This window comes from Oreochromis aureus, linkage group 7 (assembly GCF_013358895.1).
Source record: "Oreochromis aureus strain Israel breed Guangdong linkage group 7, ZZ_aureus, whole genome shotgun sequence".
Taxonomy (NCBI): Eukaryota; Metazoa; Chordata; class Actinopteri; order Cichliformes; family Cichlidae; genus Oreochromis; species Oreochromis aureus.
The window spans coordinates 10,627,297-10,648,245 of NC_052948.1; the positions used below are offsets into that span (position 1 = coordinate 10,627,297).

A 20,949-nucleotide genomic window follows, 5' to 3' on the forward strand; every position below is an offset into this window, starting at 1 on the left:
ACTGAAAACTGTCATTGCTGGAGAATAGGATAAACGTAACCACTGTGCGAGCCAAAATTGGCATAATTAAACATGACATAACATACTGGGATTTTAAATTTTTATTCATTTACTGTTATTTTTACTTTTTTGCCCCAATGACAAACTATAGAGAAATGACAGGCTGCAAAATCTGGAGGATAAATCAAGAAAGCTGGATCATAGGCTGCACTTGGTCAGTGTTGAGGTAAATATTCCACTTCATATTTCTTGATGCATGTTCAATCATCCAGGTACGGAAATTCCAGAGTTGATCTCCCGAAAGAACACCTCTGAATTGAGGATCTTACAATGCTGTGATTGCAGCCATTCCTCAACTCTCTGTGAATGGTAATCATGGACATTGATAAGTGGTTTTGATTATGACAGTTTACATATAAATGATCAAGAAACTGACATCTAGAGCCCATTGTTAGTCAGTGGTGCTAGTTTCAGTCATTGTGCAAAGGTACTGTTTATAAGGTTGGAGAAACCTGGAGTCAGCTGAGACTGAAGAAGTCACATGGATGATTGATGAAGCGTTTCTGCCACTGAAAATGCTACGTCCAGATGAACAGAATCAACCTTTTAGGATTTCACTTCATAATTTTCCACAATGAGTTTTCATGAAAAATGGATGAAACATTGCAGGACATATTTGGACATATATTTTTTGTTTGTTTGTTTTATAACAGAATGAAAAACTAAAGAGAGAGATGTACTTCCTAAAATCATGTTTGAAGGAGCAATGCAAAGAAGGTGACTCATGTTCTTTCTGTGAGAGCTATCATATATCACTATCTGTGTTTCTTTTCATTTCATTCAACAGTCAAATGCTTGGGCACATCTTCTCATTTAATGGTTTTTCTTTGTTTTCATGATTATTTACATTGTAGTTTCTCACTGAAGGCATCAAAACTATGAATGAACATATATGGAATTATTTAGCAAACAAAAAAGTGTGAAATAGCTCAAAACAAGTTATACATTTTAGATTCTTAAAAATTTTGCCACAATTTGCTTTGATTATTGCTTTGCACACTCTTGGCATTCCCCTGATGAGCTTCATGAAGTAGTCAGCTGAAATGATTTTCCAACAGTATTGAAGGAGTTCCCAGAGATGCTGAATGCTTGTTGGCCCTTTTCACTTTGCTCTGCCATCCATCTCATCCCAAACCATCTCGACTGGTTTTAAGTTAGGCGACAGTGGACTCCAGGTCATCTGGCAGACCACTCCATCACTCTCCTTCTTGGTCAAATAGCCCTCAGACAGCCTGGAGGTATGTTTGAGGTCATTGTCCTGTTGAAAGATTAAAAAAAATTTAAAAAAAAATTAAAAAATGGTACAACTAAACGCAAACTGGATGGGATGGCATGTTGCTACTGGTTGCTGTGGTAGCCATGCTGATTTCATTGTGCCTTCAGTTTTGAATAATTCCCCAACAGTGTCGCCAGCAAAGCACCCCCACATCATCACACCTCGTCCTTGATGCTTCACAGTAGAAACCGTGCATGTAGAGACCAGTTATTCACCTTTTCTGTGTCTCACAAAGACACGGCACACGGCAGAGGGAACCAAAGATCTCAAATTTGGACTCATCTAACCAAAGCACAGATTTCCACTGGTCTAATGCCCATTCCTTGCATTTCTTGGTACAAACAGATCTCTTCTGCTTGTTTCTTTTCCTTAGTAGTGGTTTCTTAGCAGCTATTCGACCATAAAGGTGTGAAGTCGTCTCCATTTTCTGAGGCATCTGAGGTCCTTCAACATCTGTCGTACAATGTTCAGGATTTTCGATGAGTTTGTTGTGGCCAGTGCTATCCTCTATGCTGTTCCATGCTGGGGCAGCAGGTTGAGGGTCGCAGATGCCAACAGACTAAATAAACTGATCTGCAAGCCCAGTAATGTTGTGAGGATGGAGCTGGACTCCCTTAAGGTGGTGTCTGAGAGGCGGATGTTGTCTAAGATAAAACAATGCTGGATAATACCACCCACTCCATGATGTGCTGGCTAGTCACAGGAGCTCATTCAGTGAAAGACTGAGATTACCAAAAAGCACCACTGAACAACACAGGAAATTAATCCTGCTTGTGGCCATCTCTCTATACAAGTCCTCCATCTAATACACAGTAAACACTGCAATAGTTACATCCTTTTTGCACACGCTCTTTTCTACTCTGTAATATTCGATTTATTTATAATCACCTCTGTTAGTTCTTGATATTTATAATTGAGTGATGTCTATATATTAATGCTTTTACTTAAATTTGTAAAATCTGTAACATAGATTAACATAGATAAACATTGTATTGTTTAAATTGTTTAGCCGGTTATTGTTACTGTCTTGGAGCAATTGTAACCCACATAATTTCCTTAGGGATTTATAAAGTATTCTGATTTTGATTCACACAGTCTCCTCTTAACAGTTGATGTAGAGATGTGTCTGCTACTGGAACTCTGTGTGGCATTCATCTGGGGTCTAATCTGTGATGCTGTTAACTTGCGATTTCTGAGGCTGTTGACTCAGTGAATTTATCCTCAGCAGCAGAGGTAACTCTTGGTTTTCCTTTCCTGGGGCGGTCCTCATGTAAGCCAGTTTTGTCATAGTGCTTGACGGTTTTTGCGGCTGCATTTGGGGACAGATTCAAAGTTTTAGCTATTTTCCCGACTGACTGACCTTTAGTTCTAAAGTGAAAGAATAGAATAGAATAGAATTCAACTTTATTGTCATTGCACATGTCACAGGTACAGGGCAACGAAATGCAGTTTGCATCCATCCAGAAAGTGCTTTAGCCGTGATATAGATATATTACAATATATATTAGCAATAATATAGATATGTAAGTATATTACAGAAATGGGTCTATTATGGTATGTTATAATGTACACAGTGTGAAGTATGTTATGAATATCCTATAACTATAAGTATGTACAGGCTGTAGTGAGTACAAGCTATGTACAGGCTATGACAGGATATAAATATGAAATAAAAACTATACAGAAATCTGAGATATACAGTTATACAGAAATGTGAACTATGTAAGTTATAAACAGTTGTAGGATTAAAAATTATCGTATGTACAGAATGATTATTTACACAGAACTGTACAGTAGTGGTAAAGTGCTAGTGGTTGTGGGTGTGTGTATGTTCAGTCCATGAGTTTAACGTGGGTCAGATGTCAGGAGGCAGAGTTCAGGAGTCTGACAGCTGTGGGGAAGAAGCTGTTCCGGTACCTGGTGGTCTTAGTCGGAGGCTCCTGTAGCGCCTCCCAGAGGGCAGGAGGGTGAAGAGTCTATGTGATGGGTGACTGGGGTCTTTGATGATTTTCCCAGCCCTTTTCAGACACCGCTTCCTGTAGATGTCCTTTATGGCAGGAAGTGGTGCTCCGGCGATGCGCTGGGCAGTTTTCACGACCCTCTGCGCCTTCCGGTCCGGCGGAGCAGTTCCGTACCAGACTGTTATACAGTTGGTCAGGATGCTCTCGATGGTGCAGCGATAGAAGTTCACCAGGATGTCTGAGAACAGGTGGTTCTTCCTCAGAGTCCTCAAGAAGAAGAGGCGCTGGTGAGCCTTCTTGACCAGCTTGGAGCAGTTGGTCGTCCAGAAGAGATCCTCGGAGATGTGGACTCCCAGGAACTTGAAGCTGCTCACACGCTCCACAGCCGTCCCCTTAATGTGGATGGGTGGATGTGGGTCAGCATTCCTCCTGTAGTCCACGATGAGCTCCATAGTCTTCTCAGTGTTAAGCAGCAGGTTGTTTGTGTCGCACCACTCAGCCAGACGATGCACCTCCTCCCTGTAGGCGGCCTCATCGTTGTCGCTGATGAGGCCAATCACCGTGGTGTCATCTGCAAACTTAATGATGGTGTTAGAACCATCGGCAGGTCTGCAGTCGTGGGTGAAGAGGAGTAGAGGAAAGGGCTCATCACACAGCCTTGTGGTACACCGGTGTTCATTGTGATTGTTGATGAGTAGCGGTTATCCAGTCGGACATGTTGGGGCGGTTGGTCAGGAAGTCCAGTAACCATTTGCAGATGAGGGAACTGATGCCCAGGTCTGTCAGTTTCCTGATGAGTTGTGAGGGTGGATTGTATTGAATGCTGAACTGAAGTCTATAAACAGCATTCTGGCGTAGGTGTTGTTGTTGTCCAGGTGTGAGAGGACAGAGTGCAGTGCGATGGAGACTGCATCCTCTGTGCTCCTGTTCTGGTGGTATGCAAATTGGTGGGGGTCCAGGGTGGGGGAGACAGGATTTGAAGTGTGCTAAGACCAGCTGCTCTAAGCACTTAGTGATGATGGGGGTGAGTGCTACTGGGCGGTAGTCATTGAGGCTAGATGGGTTGGAGTTTTTGGGTATCAGGACGATGGAGGTGGATTTGAAGCAGGTCGGTACCACAGCGTGGGCCAAGGACAGATTGAATATGTCTGTGAGCACTCCTGCAAGCTCCTCAGAACACGCTCTGAGAACACGCCTGGGATACCATCAGGACCTGCAGCCTTGTGGACATTGATCCTGCTCAGCACCGCTCCTACATCGGTGGGGAGAGAGTCAGAGGTTGGTGGTCTGGCGTCATGTCTGTTATGGTTGTGGTTGTGGGGTTCCCTCGCTCAAAAGCGAGCATAAAAGTTGTTGAGCTCGTTGAGGAAAGAGGCATCAGAGGATGTGGGGAGGGTTTGGTGGTCCTGTAGTCTGTAATGGTCTGGAGTCCTTGCCACATGCGTTGGGGGTTGGAGTTGGAGAAGTGTTCTTCTACCTTCTTTTGTAATGGTGTTTGGCTTTTTGATGCCCTTCTTTAGATTAGCCCTGGCTGTACTGTGGCGTGTGCATCTCCTGACCTAAGGGCGGTGTTGCGGGCCTTCAGGAGAGACGAACATCCCGGTTCATCCAAGGCTTCTGGTTGGGGTACATGGTGATCCGTTTCTGGGTGGTGACACTGTCTGTGGTTTCGAGATGTAATCCAGTACAGATGAGGCGTACTGGTCCAGGTCTGTGTTGGTGAACATATTCCAGTCTGTGAAAGACGGAGATTACCAAAAAGAGATTACCTAAAGTAGTTCATTAAAGTAATGATGGACTGTCATTTCTCTTAACTGATTGGTTCTTGCCATAATATGAATTCCAACAGTTGTCAAATAGGGATGTCAGCTGTGTACCAACCTGACTTCTGCACAACACAACTGATGGTCCCAACCCCATTAAGAAGGCAAGAATTTCCATAAATGAACCCTGACATGGCACACCTGTGAAGTAAAAACCATTTCAGGTGACTACATCATGAAGCTCATTTAGAGAAGGCCAAGGGTTTGCAGCGCTGTCAACAAAGCAAAGGGTGGCTACTCTGAGGAATCTAAAAAAACTTTTTTTTTCTTAGCTGCATATGGTAAATGGTAAATGCCCTGTATTTGTATAGCACTTTACTAGTCCCTCAGGACCCCAAAGCGCTTTACACATTCAGTCATCCACCCATTCACACAAACATTCACACACTGGTGATACAAGCTACATTGTAGCCACATCCGCCCTGGGGCGCACTGACAGAGGCGAGGCATATGTCTATACATCTTGCTTCATATATTTGATGTCTTCAGTATGTATCTACAATGTAGAACATAGTCAAAATAAAGAAAAAACATTAAATGACAAGGTGTGTCCAAACTTTTGACTGGTAGTGTATAAAACTTATGCGTAAGTTCAATAAGGAAGATCTATGGTCTCACATCTGTCCACTCCCAGGTGCTGCTGGCTAAATCTAAGCTTTATCACTCCTGCTTTCCCACACTGGCATCACTGGTCTAGTCCAATCACCTTCTCCTGGTCTGCTCCAGGCCAATCAGCATTCATGCCGCATACTTTAAAGCTCACTGTAGATCTGCCTTCTTCACCAAAGCTTTAAATGAGCGCACACAGCAATCGCTCATAATTTTTATTTTTAAAATATCAGTCCAGTATATTGAGCCTTATATTTAAAAGAAAAAATAATAATAAAAAATTTTTTTTTACCCCTTGTTCCTGGCCAAGGTTGAGGGGTTAACTTCCCTGGCAACTACTTAGGCTGCTGCCCCCACGACTCAGCCCCGGATAAGAAGAAGAAGATCCATGGATGGATGTTTCAACCATTTCTTGTCATTTCACACAGTGAAGGCACTGTGTGAGCAGTGGTTGGCATTGAGATTGTCTTGCATATATTTTTGCCCTTCGGTTGACATGTACATCACTATACGCTATATGTGTTACACATTGTGTTTTCAATATATTCCCCGCAGCGCTTATCATGACTTTACGTACCGTAGTGCCATACTATATATTTTTTATTATTATTATAGTTTCCTTTATTTATTAAAGAAGTTCTTTTTTTCTTGTTTGTTTTAGATGCTACTGTGATGTGTATATGTGTATGTGTGTATTGGCATTAAACCTTGTGAACTGACTGCATGTTTACGGCTCATCTCCTGTTTAAATAGTGCCTCCTACGGGTCCCACGTGCTTGGCTTGATGATGGAAATGCCTTTTGGCAGAGTAGGCAGCATGACTAACTCCTTGTGTATTCAGAGTACTGCCCTCACCAAAATGACTCTGGAAGACATTGTTTTGAGTCTTTTGGAGTCATTAAAACAACTAAATGCTGAGATGACTTTGCTGTTTAATAACTTGTTGATCTGTTTGGTAAAGAATCTCCCAGAAAAAATGACACCCTGTCCAGATTTCTTCACTCTTTATTCCACAGTAAATATCATACATTGTTAACAGGCTTGTGCGACTTAGTATGTGGAAGACACTTCTGGTTATCGTTAGTCTATAAAGTGTGTGTGTGTGTCAGCATTGCATCCAGCAAATGATATATGCAAACAGACTTACTGAAGTTTTCACAGATGATGTGGACTAATGATTTTGTTTCCTCTCCATGGGATTGTCCTGGTCACGTGTCCCCCTGATTCTAAAGATACATGTGATGTGAGTATTTGATCTTCAGCCACAATAAACAGCAGACACAAATGGGTAATGAATGTAAATAAGTCTTCTTGTCCTGTTTTTCAGTTCATTATTTCTGTCATTTTTGTATCTCTTGGTTTGAATAGAAGGACAATAGAGAGTGCCCTTCCCGGCCGTGCCCTCCCCAGCTGTGTCCTACTCAGGACTGTGCAGAGAATGCGCTTGGCTGTCCCACACATACATGTGATGTGAGTGTTTGATGTTCAGGCACAATAAACAACCATCAATAATATTTAATGAGCTTAAAGGAAGTCTTCTGGTCCTGTTTTTCTGTTTACTCTTTCTCTAATTGTTTTTTTCTCTGAATTTGAATAGACGGGCAAGGGGGAGTGCCCTCCTCAAGACTGCAAAGAGGAGAATTTACCTGGAAACTGCAATGAGCAAACTAGAAGTAAGGACAAAAAAACTGTACTAACCAATACATCTGAGAGAAGCTTAAGAAAACAAAACAAAACAAAAAAACATTAAACATGTTTTATTTGAGCACTTAAGATAATAATTAATTTTCTCCAAACTCTGTGGTAACTCTGTCTGGACTATTTATTGTATCGCTTGTTCTTCAGCTGCTTGCTTTAGGGATGACCACAGATCATCTCCCTCTATCTCACACTACCCCTTCCATACTTTTCTATTACACCAACCTTGTGTATGTTATATACATTATATATTCTGATCATTTTTATACTTATCCTGACATAACTTTGCTTTCTCCTTTTTACTTTAAGTCACAAAACTTGACAGGACTCAACAAATATATATAAAAAAAGGACCTTCTTGTTGGTTTGGGGTTGTTAGAAACTAACTCTGCACTGAGCATCTTTCTTGCAGAAAGGTTTGGGGTGGATAAAAACACATTTTGATGTACAAATAAAATTGATTTGCTTTCTTAGCTGTACGATTTTGCACAAATCTTTTAATATCTTCATACCCAGAAGCACAGGACTAGTACAATAATGTGATGTGTGTTTACAGGTTGCACCCAATCTGGTGTAAGTTATAACCATGGAGACTCTTGGAGGTCGGTGGAGAGTCCTTGTGATATCTGCCACTGTTTGGTGGGTTTGACAGCAACTACCTGTTCAGGTTTTCATCTGGTTACTCACCTTCATCTCTAATAATGCTGTTCACTCTTCATCACAGGACGGTTATGTTCGCTGTGAGAGGGAGCAGTGTTATACTCCCTGTAGAAACCCTGCTGCTCCTCCTCCAAATACCTGCTGTCCAGTCTGTGAAGGTGGGCTTAATTGCTTTGTGTAAGAAGATTTATATATGTGTTAGACTGTAGAGACACAATGTGTCTATTTGTGTGTCTTGTAGGCTGTGATGTGAATGGACATGAAGTCCCTAATGGAGCTGTGATCCCTGTTGGAGACCCTTGTCAAGAGTGTAGATGCAAGGTGTGCCTATAAGTTAACATTAGATTTGATTTTGATATGTGTAAGTGAATTAAGGATCATTTTGTTTGTTCTTTCTCTCAAAGAATGGAAATATGGTGTGTTCATACGTTCGCTGCCCTGCTCCGTCTTGTCACAATCCAGTGCATCATGCTGGGGAGTGTTGTCCACGGTAAAAAGTCTGCCTGCTGTGATCATTCATATCATATTTTAAGCCTGGAGAGTTTTTAGTTCTTTTAAAATGTATTTAATCAATGTTTACATAAACCTGTAGATGCGAGCAGTGTGAATATGAGTCCAAAGTGTATGGAAATGGAGAAAGGTTCACCTCAAAGAGAGACCCCTGCCTCCAATGCTACTGCTCTGTGAGTTTAATCTGATAAAGTTATGGTTACATGATGTTCATGTGACTGAAAAACAGGTCTAAATGTATTTGTCTTTCAGATTAGCTGTGATATTTGTGACAACTAAGTGGAGAATTGGACATATACATTCAATATTTTTCTGTCTCTGTCTCTTAGGCAGGTGAAGTGTTCTGTATAAACATGTCTGGATCATGTCCTACATCACACTGTACTCATTCAGCTAGGCACAGAGGAGAGTGTTGTGCCACATGCAATGGTCAGTGTCAAAAATATGCATCTAGTTTACTCACAAATTTCAACTTTAACAAAAACGACCAATCAGCTATTTGTGTTTGTTCTTCCAGACTGTGAGTATGAACAGAGGGTGTATGCTAATGGGGAAATGTTCAGGATTCCTGAGAGTGGACCCTGCCTGCACTGCAGGTGTAAGGCAGGTGTATATACAATGTTTTGTATCTAGTGCAAAAAAAATCCACATCAGGAGACACATTTCTGCTTTTTTTGTGCTTTTTTCTTTTCTGGATTATAGGACAGTTTGACTTCACACTTTTCATGCCTGTTAATATCATTGACAGTTCTTTTGGTGCTTCTCTGTTTTAGGGTGGGAATATAACTTGCCATGAGAAGAAGTGCCCTCCTGTCCACTGCTCCAACCCGATTAATCATCCACATCTTTGTTGTCCAAGCTGCTAAAGAAATTTCTGACTCACACACACATTTACAGTGCATGTGCTGCTTACAAGTGAGTGCCCTGTATGAAAACCTTCTCTTGCTATTGTAGCATGTATATTGGATGAGGTGGAATATGAAGACATCCCCAAAGACCCCTCTCCTTCCGTTACCCACACCTTTCCAAAAATGTCCAAAATTTTGGTTTACTCTAGGGATGCACCGATCCCGATACTGGTATCGGGTATCGGGGCCGATACTGTAAAATGTGTGCGTACTCGTACTCGTAAAAGTCAACCGATACCATGAACCGATACTAATGTAGGCGGATGGGAATTTGGGAGTAGATACTCATAATTCCCATGGACCTTGAACGCCACATAAGGTGTTCACAGTTCACAGAAGAGAACGGCATGGAGAGATGCACGAGGTTAGCTGAACCAAAGTGAGAGACTCGGCTAGTTTTACTGAGGTTAACTAGCACAAAAGAGTGTGTGACTAGAAAGCTAATCGTGTGAGAGCTTCGCAACAGAGTGTGGGTGAAGTGACTTTTTGTTTCAACGGTCGCACCACCGTGGAAAACTGTGTTTCCAGCCATGACCGCCGAGGCTAAAAGCTAGCCCGGACTGCTTGGTTGCGCCAAGGAGGCAGGACTGTCGGAGAGCTGGACAGTGACTGGCTAACGCGCTGTAGCAGAGACAGCATCGGTCCGCAGGGAGTGGATTTAGTGTGGGACTGGTGAACGGCGACCTACCGAGCAACGGAACTGTAAGTCAGACTTTTGTGCTCTTACTGGGGAGAAGAGGATTTTCTCCATCGTCCGGCGTGAGCAGCAAACAGGCCTGCAACAAGTGTGAATGTGAGTGTGTGTGGGGCCCATGTGTGAATATTGTATGTTTAGTGGATTTATATAACGTGTTTTGGAGTGTATATTAGTGAGTCACTTACCAAAAGGTGATAACATAAGTTGGGTTGTTTAATATAATTTGAAAGGAATTATTTCATTTATACAGTGTATTTCATTTGGTTAAGGAATTGGAATATCATTTGAGTTTAAAAAGGGATGTGTTGTACAGTATTTGTCTCTGCCCTCACGTTCAGTAAACGTTTCGTTTGTGTTAAAGAGTTGTCTGGGGTCGTTTCTTTACTACTGGTTAAGTTTAACTTGTGTGTGGTAGAAGTATCGGTTTTTGTACTCGGTATCGGCAAGTGCTCAGATCCAAGTATCGGTATCGGATCGGTTTGAAAAAATTGGTATCGTTGCATCCCTAGTTTACTCTTTTAAATTGTTCAAATATGTTTTGTTTTATTTTTAATGAATTACGTTTGTTTCCTGTATGGTGAAGACAAAGGTTGGTGCAAATTGAGCAGCGTGAATTTGGGCTGTAGACAGAATTGTAATTTTTGGATCCTCTGTTTTAGCCAACCTACAGAGACCCTGGACTTGGAGGTTTTGGTTTTTTTTTTCCAGGATTCACGTCTTTATTTTTAATCATGTCTTTTTTTCTTGTTTTTCCCAGGGATGTTTTAGGAAGACCGAGGTTGGTGCCAGTATTCTTTTTTTTTTTTTTTTTTTTTAAATAATAGCCTAACAGCTCTGGATCAGCATGAGGCTATGTGGCAAATCCTGACAAGAAACCACAGGGGGATGCCCAGCAGAGAGACTAAAAGATTCCCCCATGTTTTGAGGGTGAATGGGAATCAGAGTGCTGCATCTGGCTCATTTCTGAATCTCTGCCACAGGACATCAAAGTGTAAAATTCTGCAATTTTATGATCCTGAGTGTTTGAGTCTGCATGCTTACTACAACAACGGCCAGGCTTTACTGCTTGTCTATGCTTTTTTGAGTTTGTGTTTGTCAATAAACCATCATACAACTGAATTTGCATCACATGTGGTGGTTTTTGTAACTTTGAGCTACAAACAAAAAGTAAATCAGGCCTTGAAGCCCAGTTTTTGGTATTACCTATTCGATATTTTGAGGCTAAAAGTAATCAGTTTTATTAGAGATACAGGGTACCTGCCAGCTAACGAAGAAGTCAAAACCGTAAGATAATGCCACCATCTGCTTCATTGTTTGTAACTATAACTTAGCCACAGTCCAAGTACAGTTGACATAGACTGTACATAGAAAGACTATTTCAGTTCACTAAAGGTAATCAGAGAGATTTTTGAAGAAAGAAAAAGACTGACTGTGTTACTTCCTACTACTCAAAAACCACCAGATTCCAGTCAGGTTGCCAGAACCTTGGACCAGAAGTAGTATGATAACATAAGTATCCATAAAACATATTTCATCATCTCATGAAAGTCATTTATACTGACAGAGAGTAAAGAGTTCAGACTGGCTCGTGATGTCATCAGTAAACGCTAAAGAAAAAGAGAAAAACAGTGTGTGAGATGAGAGAGTATCAGCTGTTGATGGTATCCTATGCCGCAACGTAAACTCCAAACCTGAACTGAGAAAAATGAAGTTGCCAAAAGGAGAATGGAGACATGTCTCTCTGAGGGTGCAACACTTGAAACACCATCAATCACATCCATGCAGGTGGAGACGGAGATGGAAATATACAGCATCTCCAGAAACTCCAGGCTGGTCCAAATCCGATCACATGGACAGAGTCATTTCCAGTTTTTTTTACACAAGCAATGTGTCCCAACAACACCCCAGAGCTCACTTTCACCAGAATCTATATGCAACATGACTTGTCCATCGCAATATTTAACTAAACACACACCACCTCAAACAGCCACTCCACGTGTGTTTTTTTTATGTAACAAGTCCACACACATTTATATTTGTAGACATACCTAGAACATCAGAAGTATTTTCAACAATTTCAATTACCTTTTGCCTTCTTGAAGCAGATTTTTATTTTAATCTGTGTTTATTATAGAATGCAAATTTTCTGTGTCTACCACTGACCTGCTACAACTCTAATGTGATCCAGGGAGACTGTTGTAAAGCTGTTGATCATGTGCATGAATAGGACAGGTCACTGTAGGCAAAAGCGCTGCCCCTTCTTTCACTGTTCTCTCTACTTCCAGATCAACACTAGAAAAACCACGGAGCTGGTGGTTGACTTCCACAGGCACAAACATCCTCCACTGTAGCCACTAAACATCCAAGGCATGGACATTGAGGCTGTAGATAGCTACAGGTACCTTGGTGCTGATGTGCAATAGTACCAAGTGCAATCTTCCCTATATAACAAAGTATTTTATTTTATTTGTATAGCACTTCTGTTGTATATAGTATGTTATTCTTTTTTTTTTTATCTTATTGTATTCTATTGGGGGTTTTTAATTTTACTCCTCTTAACTTGTACTTTCTGCCATGACCAGGTGTATGAAGGTATAAGTTGAAATGTCCTTACTTAAAAACAAAACTCTACAGGGAGTGCAGAATTATTAGGCAAGTTGTATTTTTGAGGAATAATTTTATTATTGAACAACAACCATGTTCTCAATGAACCCAAAAAACTCATTAATATCAAAGCTGAATGTTTTTGGAAGTAGTTTTAGTTTTAGCTATTTTAGGGGATATCTGTGTGTGCAGGTGACTATTACTGTGCATAATTATTAGGCAACTTAACAAAAACAAATATATACCCATTTCAATTATTTATTTTTACCAGTGAAACCAATATAACATCTCCACATTCACAAATATACATTTCTGACATTCAAAACAAAACAAAAACAAATCAGCGACCAATATAGCCACCTTTCTTTGCAAGGACACTCAAAAGCCTGCCATCCATGGATTCTGTCAGTGTTTTGATCTGTTCACCATCAACATTGCGTGCAGCAGCAACCACAGCCTCCCAGACACTGTTCAGAGAGGTGTACTGTTTTCCCTCCTTGTAAATCCCACATTTGATGATGGACCACAGGTTCTCAATGGGGTTCAGATCAGGTGAACAAGGAGGCCATGTCATTAGTTTTTCTTCTTTTATACCCTTTCTTGCCAGCCACGCTGTGGAGTACTTGGGCCGCGTGTGATGGAGCATTGTCCTGCATGAAAATCATGTTTTTCTTGAAGGATGCAGACTTCTTCCTGTACCACTGCTTGAAGAAGGTGTCTTCCAGAAACTGGCAGTAGGACTGGAAGTTGAGCTTGACTCCATCCTCAACCCGAAAAGGCCCCACAAGCTCATCTTTGATAATACCAGCCCAAACCAGTACTCCACCTCCACCTTGCTGGCGTCTGAGTCGGACTGGAGCTCTCTGCCCTTTACCAATCCAGCCATGGGCCCATCCATCTGGCTCATTTCATCAGTCCATAAAACCTTAGAAAAATCAGTCTTGAGATATTTCTTGGCCCAGTCTTGACGTTTCAGCTTGTGTGTCTTGTTCAGTGGTGGTCGTCTTTCAGCCTTTCTTACCTTGGCCATGTCTCTGAGTATTGCACACCTTGTGCTTTTGGGCACTCAGTGATGTTGCAGCTCTGAAATATGGCCAAACTGGTGGCAAGTGGCATCTCGGCAGCTGCACGCTTGACTTTTCTCAGTTCATGGGCAGTTATTTTGCGCCTTGGTTTTTCCACACGCTTCTTGCGAGCCTGTTGACTATTTTGAATGAAACGCTTGATTGTTCGATGATCACGCTTCAGAAGCTTTGCAATTTTAAGACTGCTGCATCCCTCTGCAAGATATCTCACTATTTTTGACTTTTCTGAGCCTGTCAAGTCCTTCTTTTGACCCATTTTGCCAAAGGAAAGGAAGTTGCCTAATAATTATGCACACCTGATATAGGGTGTTGATGTCATTAGACCACACCCTTCTCATTACAGAGATGCACATCACCTAATATGCTTAATTGGTAGTAGGCTTTCGAGCCTATACAGCTTGGAGTAAGACAACATGCATGAAGAGGATGATGTGGACAAAATACTCATTTGCCTAATAATTCTGCACTCCCTGTATACTATATTTGATATGGTTATTAATTGCCTATTTATTTACAGTGATCTATCTTTTAGGCTGCTTATGGGAGGATTGAGTTGATGAGGAATGCAATTATATATCAGTCATGTGTTGTGTTTGTTGTGTTGGCTCAGTCCAGAGTCATAGGAAACACATTCCACACTCCAACTGTAACTACTCGGTGCAGCGACATTGCTGCATGTAGGGATGGGAATCAAGAGCAGGTTTCCAGCAGTCCAATTCCTTGGAATTGTTAGTCTGCCTGACTATCGATCCCGCTTGTTGATTCTTGTACTCTCGCTACAATCAGCTGATTCGTGGGTCAGGGGTCAGAGAAGGAAAATAGTTGCACAGTGTAGAGCATGTGGACATACTTTTATTTTTATAGGAGAAAGGATGAGAACGCGATGGTAAAGTGGAGAAATTATCACAGACAGAAGCAGAGCAAATCAGCATGAAAGTCTCAGCCACCCTCTCTAGTGCCAAAGTCCCTCCGTCTAACCTCACAATACAAGAAAAGAAGGCCGTCGCTTCCCTGAGTAAAGACCACAACATTACTATATTACCAGCTGAAGGGAAGGTGCACCGTGGTCCTAAACACTACGGATTACCACACAAAGATCACTATTCTCCTCAGTGACAACAATACCTACAAAGCCTTAAAGCAAGACCCCACAAGCAGCTACAAAAAAGAAAGTTATAGCTTGCCTTCAAGACCTTGAAAAGGACAAAATCATTGACCGCCTCACATATCACCACCTTACCCAGGGGATGCCATACCCTGCATTTATGGACTTCCTAAGATCCACAAAGAAGGTGTTCCACTCAGACCCATTGTCAGTAGCATATTATTACTTCCAGGCTGGACTACTGTAATTCATTATTATCAGGATGTCCTAAAAACTCCCTGAAAAGCCTTCAGTAAGAGTACTGACAGGGACTAGAAAGAGTATTGGTTTCCCTTCATTGGCTTCCTGTTAAATCAGAATTGAATTCAAAATCCTGCTCCTCACATACAAGGTCTTAAGTAATCAGGCCCCATCTTATCTTAAGGACCTTGTAGTACCATATCATCCCATTAGAGCACTTCGCTCTCGCACTGCAGGCTTACTTGTTGTTCCTAGAGTATTTAAAAGTAGAATGGGAGGGAGAGCCTTCAGTTTTCAGGCCCCTCTTCTGTGGAACCAGCTTCCAGCTTGGATTCGGGAGACAGACACTATCTCTTTAAGATTAGGCTTAAAACTTTCCTTTTTGGTAAAGCATATAGTTAGGGCTTGTCTTTCATCCTGTTTTCCATCTCTAACCCCAACCGGTCGCAGCAGCCACAGTGCTTGCTCATAGGGGGTCATATGATTGTTGGGTTTTTCTCTGTATCTACTGTACAATATAAAGCGCCTTGAGGCGACTGCTGTTGTGATTTGGCGCTATATCAATAAAATTGAATTGAATTGAATTGAATAAACTCAGCCACTTACAACATTTCGAAACACCTTGCTACCATCCTAGCACCTCTAGTGGGGAACAGGGGCGGATCTAGAAGGGTGGCATGGGGTGGCAAGTGCCACCCTAAAGTGATCCCTTGCCACCCCAAGTGCCACCTCAGTTTTGCATATGACAGTGTTGTTTATTAAAATTAGATAGCATTAACAGTTTGAACGTAGTTACAGTCAGCTGTGAATATAAATGCTAAAACTGAATATATTGGATAGTGTTCCCCCCCTCCACCATTAACAAATGGTTCAGCCCATAGCGCAGACCGGGTTTTTTCTTGTTTTCAGTAGCAAGCGGTGCTTATGATTGTGCCAGAGCACATTTTGAACAACACCATGGGAATTTCGGATTTTACACAGGTGGTTGGATGTTACACTCTGGAAATGGAAGCAAGGTGAGTGTTATTAACCCTCTGTGGTCCACGAACACGCTGCACCTCCAAATCACATGACTGATGTAAGCTGACATAGCAACAAGCTGCAGCCACGCTGAGTCTCTGTTTCAGCCCACATTCAAAGTTCGGACTTCAAAGTTTTTAAATTTTAATTACAGGCCAGTAAATCCAAAGTTATGATAATATATATAAGCCATGCTTTTTACTAAATACACGTTTTTGTGTGTGTGTGTTTTAAGCGTTTTCTAACGAAAGCGCGAAAACAGTAAAGAAAGGGAAAAAAGCCACCTCTTTCCTGTCGGTGGAAAAATGTACCATGTCAACCAATTTAAAAAAAATTCAACTTGTGGGATTTGGTTGTTTATGTGGCAGGATGAATGTTATTCCTTGGTTTAACCCACTTTCAGCCTGGCGCATTAGGGGGCCATACAACACATAAGTATGGGATATCACGCCCTCGCGTGTCCTGGCTGAAGAAACCTTTATTCATGCCTTTAAGGCAGATGACGTGTGATGACACGCACACGGCCCCGCCTGCACATATAGACGCTGTTATCACAGTCATCCCTCAGTTCGATAGCCGCTCTTCACCGAGCCAAACTGCTCAGTGGGGCCACCTTGTGTTGTACCTCGTTCCTCTCCTTCAGGGAACAGAAGTTATAGACATAACTATTCGTTCCCTTTCAGTCGATTCACTCGGTACAACACATAAGTATGGGACATATATACACGCCCTGCAGAGCAGCCACCCGGTCGAATCGGGCCACCACATCCTTAGTGAGTGGTAGACCCAGCAGAAAGGACGGTATGAGCCACCGAAGGGCTGTAACGTCCAACCGATAAAACTGCTGCAAAAGTGTGCGGTGATGCCCAACTAGCTGCCGCGACAAATATCAGCTACAGGCACCCCTTTAAAAAGAGCCCATGAGGTTGCCATCCCCTGGTGGAATGAGCTCTCACCCGTGGGGCAAAGCAAGACCTCTGGAGCCGTAAGCCAGTGAGATAGCGTCTATAATCCAGTGGGACAGCCTCTGTTTGGACAGAGATCTACCTCTATTTGGATTGGCGAAGCAGACAAACAGCTGGTCACATAAACGCACATTCTGAGTGCGCTCAATGTGGAGTGCGTAGCACACGCACTGGACAAAGAGAATGCATCCTCCTCTGCTCCTCAGATGCAAAAGGAGGGTAGCAAAAAGCTCAGCAACTCAAACTCCATTGAGCTATAAGATGCAGGCATGACCTTGGGAAAATAGGCAGCATTTGGACGCAATACGACCTTGTGGCCATCAGGAGAAAACTGTGTGCAGGCGGGATGCACGGACAGCGCATGAAGGTCACCCACTCGCTTTGTCAAGCCAAAGCGAGAAGTATCTGAGTCTTATATGAAAGAAATTTCATATCCACAGACTCGATGGGTTCAAGCGGGGGGCTACAAAGGGCCTCCAGCACCAAAGACAAGTCCCAAGCAGGGACACTGGACTTAAGCACGGGTCTCAGCCGGCGAACCCCTTTCAGAAAACGTATGGCGGGGGATGTGCACCTGGTGTCACCCGTCAAAGCCAATATGACAAGCAGATATAGCTGCTAAATAAACCTTAATTGTCGAAAATGAAAGGCCCTTATCCAGCAGCTCCTGCAGGAATGTCAAAACATCCACAATAGAGCACTGAAATGGGAGAGTGTGGCGGTCCTGGCACCATTGCTCGAAGGCTCGCCATTTGTAAGCGTACAAGCCTCTAGTAGATGAGGCCCTAGCGCTCTGGATTGTCGCTATCACACTGGGTGGCAAACCCTTAGCAATCAAGTTTAGCCTCTCAGCAGGTAAGCATGAAGGCGCCACAGATCTGGGCGCGGATGAAACACTTCTCCTCCCGCCTGAGAGAGGAGATCCCTGCGGAGAGGAAGCTGCCAAGGACTCGCTGCTAGCAGGCTGATTATCTCTGCATACCACGACCTTGTGGGCCACCAAGGGGCCACTAGAATCAGAGAGAGGGAATGCCGACGCACTCTCTCTAGAACTGGAGATATCATTTCCACTGGGGAAATGCATACAGGAGCACGTCTGGCCATTGGTGCGCTAAGCGCGTCCAAGCCCAAGGGTGCATCGTGGTCGATTATGGAGAAGAACAGGGGCAGTGAGTGTGTACCCTGGAAGCAAAAAGATCTATTTGCGCCTTGCCAAATAGATCCCAAATCTGAGCCACTATTAAAGGGTGTAACCTCCATTCTCTCACCAGAGGACCCCCCTGTAGAGAAGGTCCGCCCCAGGTTCAGGTGGCCCGGGACATGGGTGGCTCTCAGAGACAGAAAATGAACACTGCACCATAACAGCAGAGAGCGAGACAGCTTCAACAGGGAAGAGGCGTGTTCCTCCCTGCCTGTTTATGTAAGACACCACTGTTGAATTGTCCGTCCTGACTAAGACATGCTGGCCCTCCAGGACTGGACGGAAATGCTTTAGAGCTAAGAACACTGCTAACAGCTCTAAGTGGTTGATGTGCAGCTGGCGCTGAGCTGCGGACCAGATCCTCTCACTGATGCACCCTCGCACAGCGCCCCCACCCTCTTAGGGAAGCATCTGTGGACACCACCTTGCATAAACAACACCCTCCCAATCCGAGAGCCCTGATGCAGCAGCCTGGGCTCCCTCCAAGGACGGAGAGCTAGCATGCAAGACGCGGTTACCGGCAGCCTCCTCCGGAGGTGACGCGATGCACACAAATGGTGAGAGAGAGTCCAGCGTTGAAACGCTCTCATTTTTAACAGTCCAAGGGGCACTACGGCGATCATAGATGCCATCATGCCCAACAAGCGTAATATCGTCTGGAAATGCAGTCTGCGTCCCAGCTGAAACTGAGCGAGGCAGCGATGAAACGCGGCCACTCTGTGCTCCGACAAACGTGCGCGGCTGGAAAGCGAGCATATTTCCAACCCGAGGAAAGAAATCTGCTGACTCGGGATGAGCGAGCTCTTTTGAAAGTTCACAGAGAACCCCAGTGTCTGAATGTGTGACAGAACCAGCGACAGCTGTGTCTCCGCCTGCTCTCTGGAGCAAGCTACGAGAGCCCAGTCGTCTAGGTAGGCTAAGATGCGGATGCCTCTCTCTCTGAGGGGTGCTAGCGCTGCCTCGGCACATTTGTAAAGGTGCGAGGAGCGAGCGACAGCCCGAACGGCAGCACAAGGTATTCGTAGGGTACGCCCTCGAATGCAAACCTCAGAAACTACCTGTGTTTCGGGTGTATAGCCACATGAAAATAAGCATTTGTTAGATCGATTGTTGCAAACCAATCTCCCGGGCCGACTGCATTCAAGAGCTGTCTGAGTGTTAGCATCTTGAACCTGTACGTTCGTAGATACGTGTTCAAGACTCGCAGGTCGAGGATGGGACGAAGCCCTCCCCCTTTTTTCGGAACAACAAAATAACGGCTGTACCAACCTTTGTCTGTCTCCGAAGCGGGGACCACTCGTATTGCTCTTTTCTGCAATAGCGCCTTTATTTCCTCCCTGAGTATCATGGCCGCCTCGGTTTTGACAGTCATGTTTACAACTCTTTGGAAACGAGGCGGCTTGACCCGGAACTGCAACCGGTAACCCATGGCAACGGTTCGCAGCACCCACGGAGAGGGGGCGCAAGCGCACCACTGAGGGAAGTGAGCAGCCAGCCAGCTGACCTGCAGCACCGTCGGCGGGGCGTTGTTGCCCCCCAGTGTGTCTGCAGGGGACTGCATCACCTGCCTGACCTGGCTCATTCTGCCCGCAAGCTGAGCATTTGTGATTGTTTGAGAATAAACAACACTCTTTATTGATTGTAACATGGGAACATGTACATTCATACATTTTGTTGGAGGCACCTTTTCTGGGGCACAACAATGAAAACAGCGGAACACTTGATGTGGTCACCTGAACATTTAACACACCTGAACAGGGAGTTACCTGAGGCATTTTGTGTGCAGGGGTTTTGTGCTTGGGAGACTGTGTTAGGAAAGTGCAGCGCCTTCTGGGGCTGACAACCTGAACAGAACTTAAGCGGCACCTCTTGGGTGGCAACAAAGGGGTAAAAGCAGCGTCTCCCTGCTGCTGGACCCCTTCTCCACTCGAAACCACAGCTAGGAGGCTGAGGCTTCTTCCTCCTGGGCGTCGGGTCCCGCCGGGGGCCGAGGGTGGGCCTCTGCTCCAGGCCGACTGGCGTGGAGCTCGGGCCGGAGGATGTGCTCTTGCTGGCGGCACACCTACTTCAGCAGTGGGCGCGGTCTCTTGCCAGTCGGCAGAGGGCGGCGGGCCTGTGAGAGCTAGCTGCGGGCTTGGGCTTGGGCTGGCGTCTGGGGATGATGTCGTGCAGAGCTTCCGTCTGCTTCCTCCTCAGATCGAATCTAGCCTGAATGGCTTCAAGTGAATGTCCGAATAACCCAGCCGCAGACACTGGTGCGTCCAGATATACAGCTCTGTCCCTATCCGGGATGTCAGAGAGGGTCAGCCACAGGTGCCTCTGCGCCACTACTGTCGAAGCCATCCCTCTGCCCAGGAGAGCGCTGCACAGCGAGACGCACGGAGGATGTAATCTGTGGCGACTCTGACCTCGTTAAGAAGAGGTGCCAGCGGGCTGTCATCAGGAACCAGCGATCCGAGCTCCACCAGGCACATTGCCTGGTGCGTCTGGAGCATGGTGGCCGGAGCTCATGGCGCGAGCAGTGCCG

General features: G+C 44.2%; 1 protein-coding gene and 1 pseudogene across 1 annotated transcript; one reads left to right on the forward strand and one right to left on the reverse strand.

The window, feature by feature from the left end:
* The first annotated feature begins 10 nt into the window (after positions 1-10).
* LOC120441296 (kielin/chordin-like protein) lies at positions 11-11,321 on the forward strand. Its single transcript, XM_039615750.1, has 15 exons — positions 11-44; positions 152-226; positions 714-777; positions 6,962-6,972; positions 7,098-7,199; positions 7,327-7,402; positions 7,984-8,066; positions 8,152-8,245; positions 8,329-8,408; positions 8,492-8,577; positions 8,680-8,770; positions 8,927-9,026; positions 9,115-9,200; positions 9,371-9,512; positions 10,960-11,321. The coding sequence occupies exons 3-14, from the start codon at positions 735-737 to the stop codon at positions 9,461-9,463; spliced, it is 945 nt and encodes a 314-aa protein (XP_039471684.1). The 5' UTR covers positions 11-44; positions 152-226; positions 714-734; the 3' UTR covers positions 9,464-9,512; positions 10,960-11,321.
* Positions 11,322-17,026: 5,705 nt separating this feature from the next.
* LOC120441344 lies at positions 17,027-20,004 on the reverse strand (annotated as a pseudogene).
* Between the last annotated feature and the right edge of the window lie 945 nt (positions 20,005-20,949).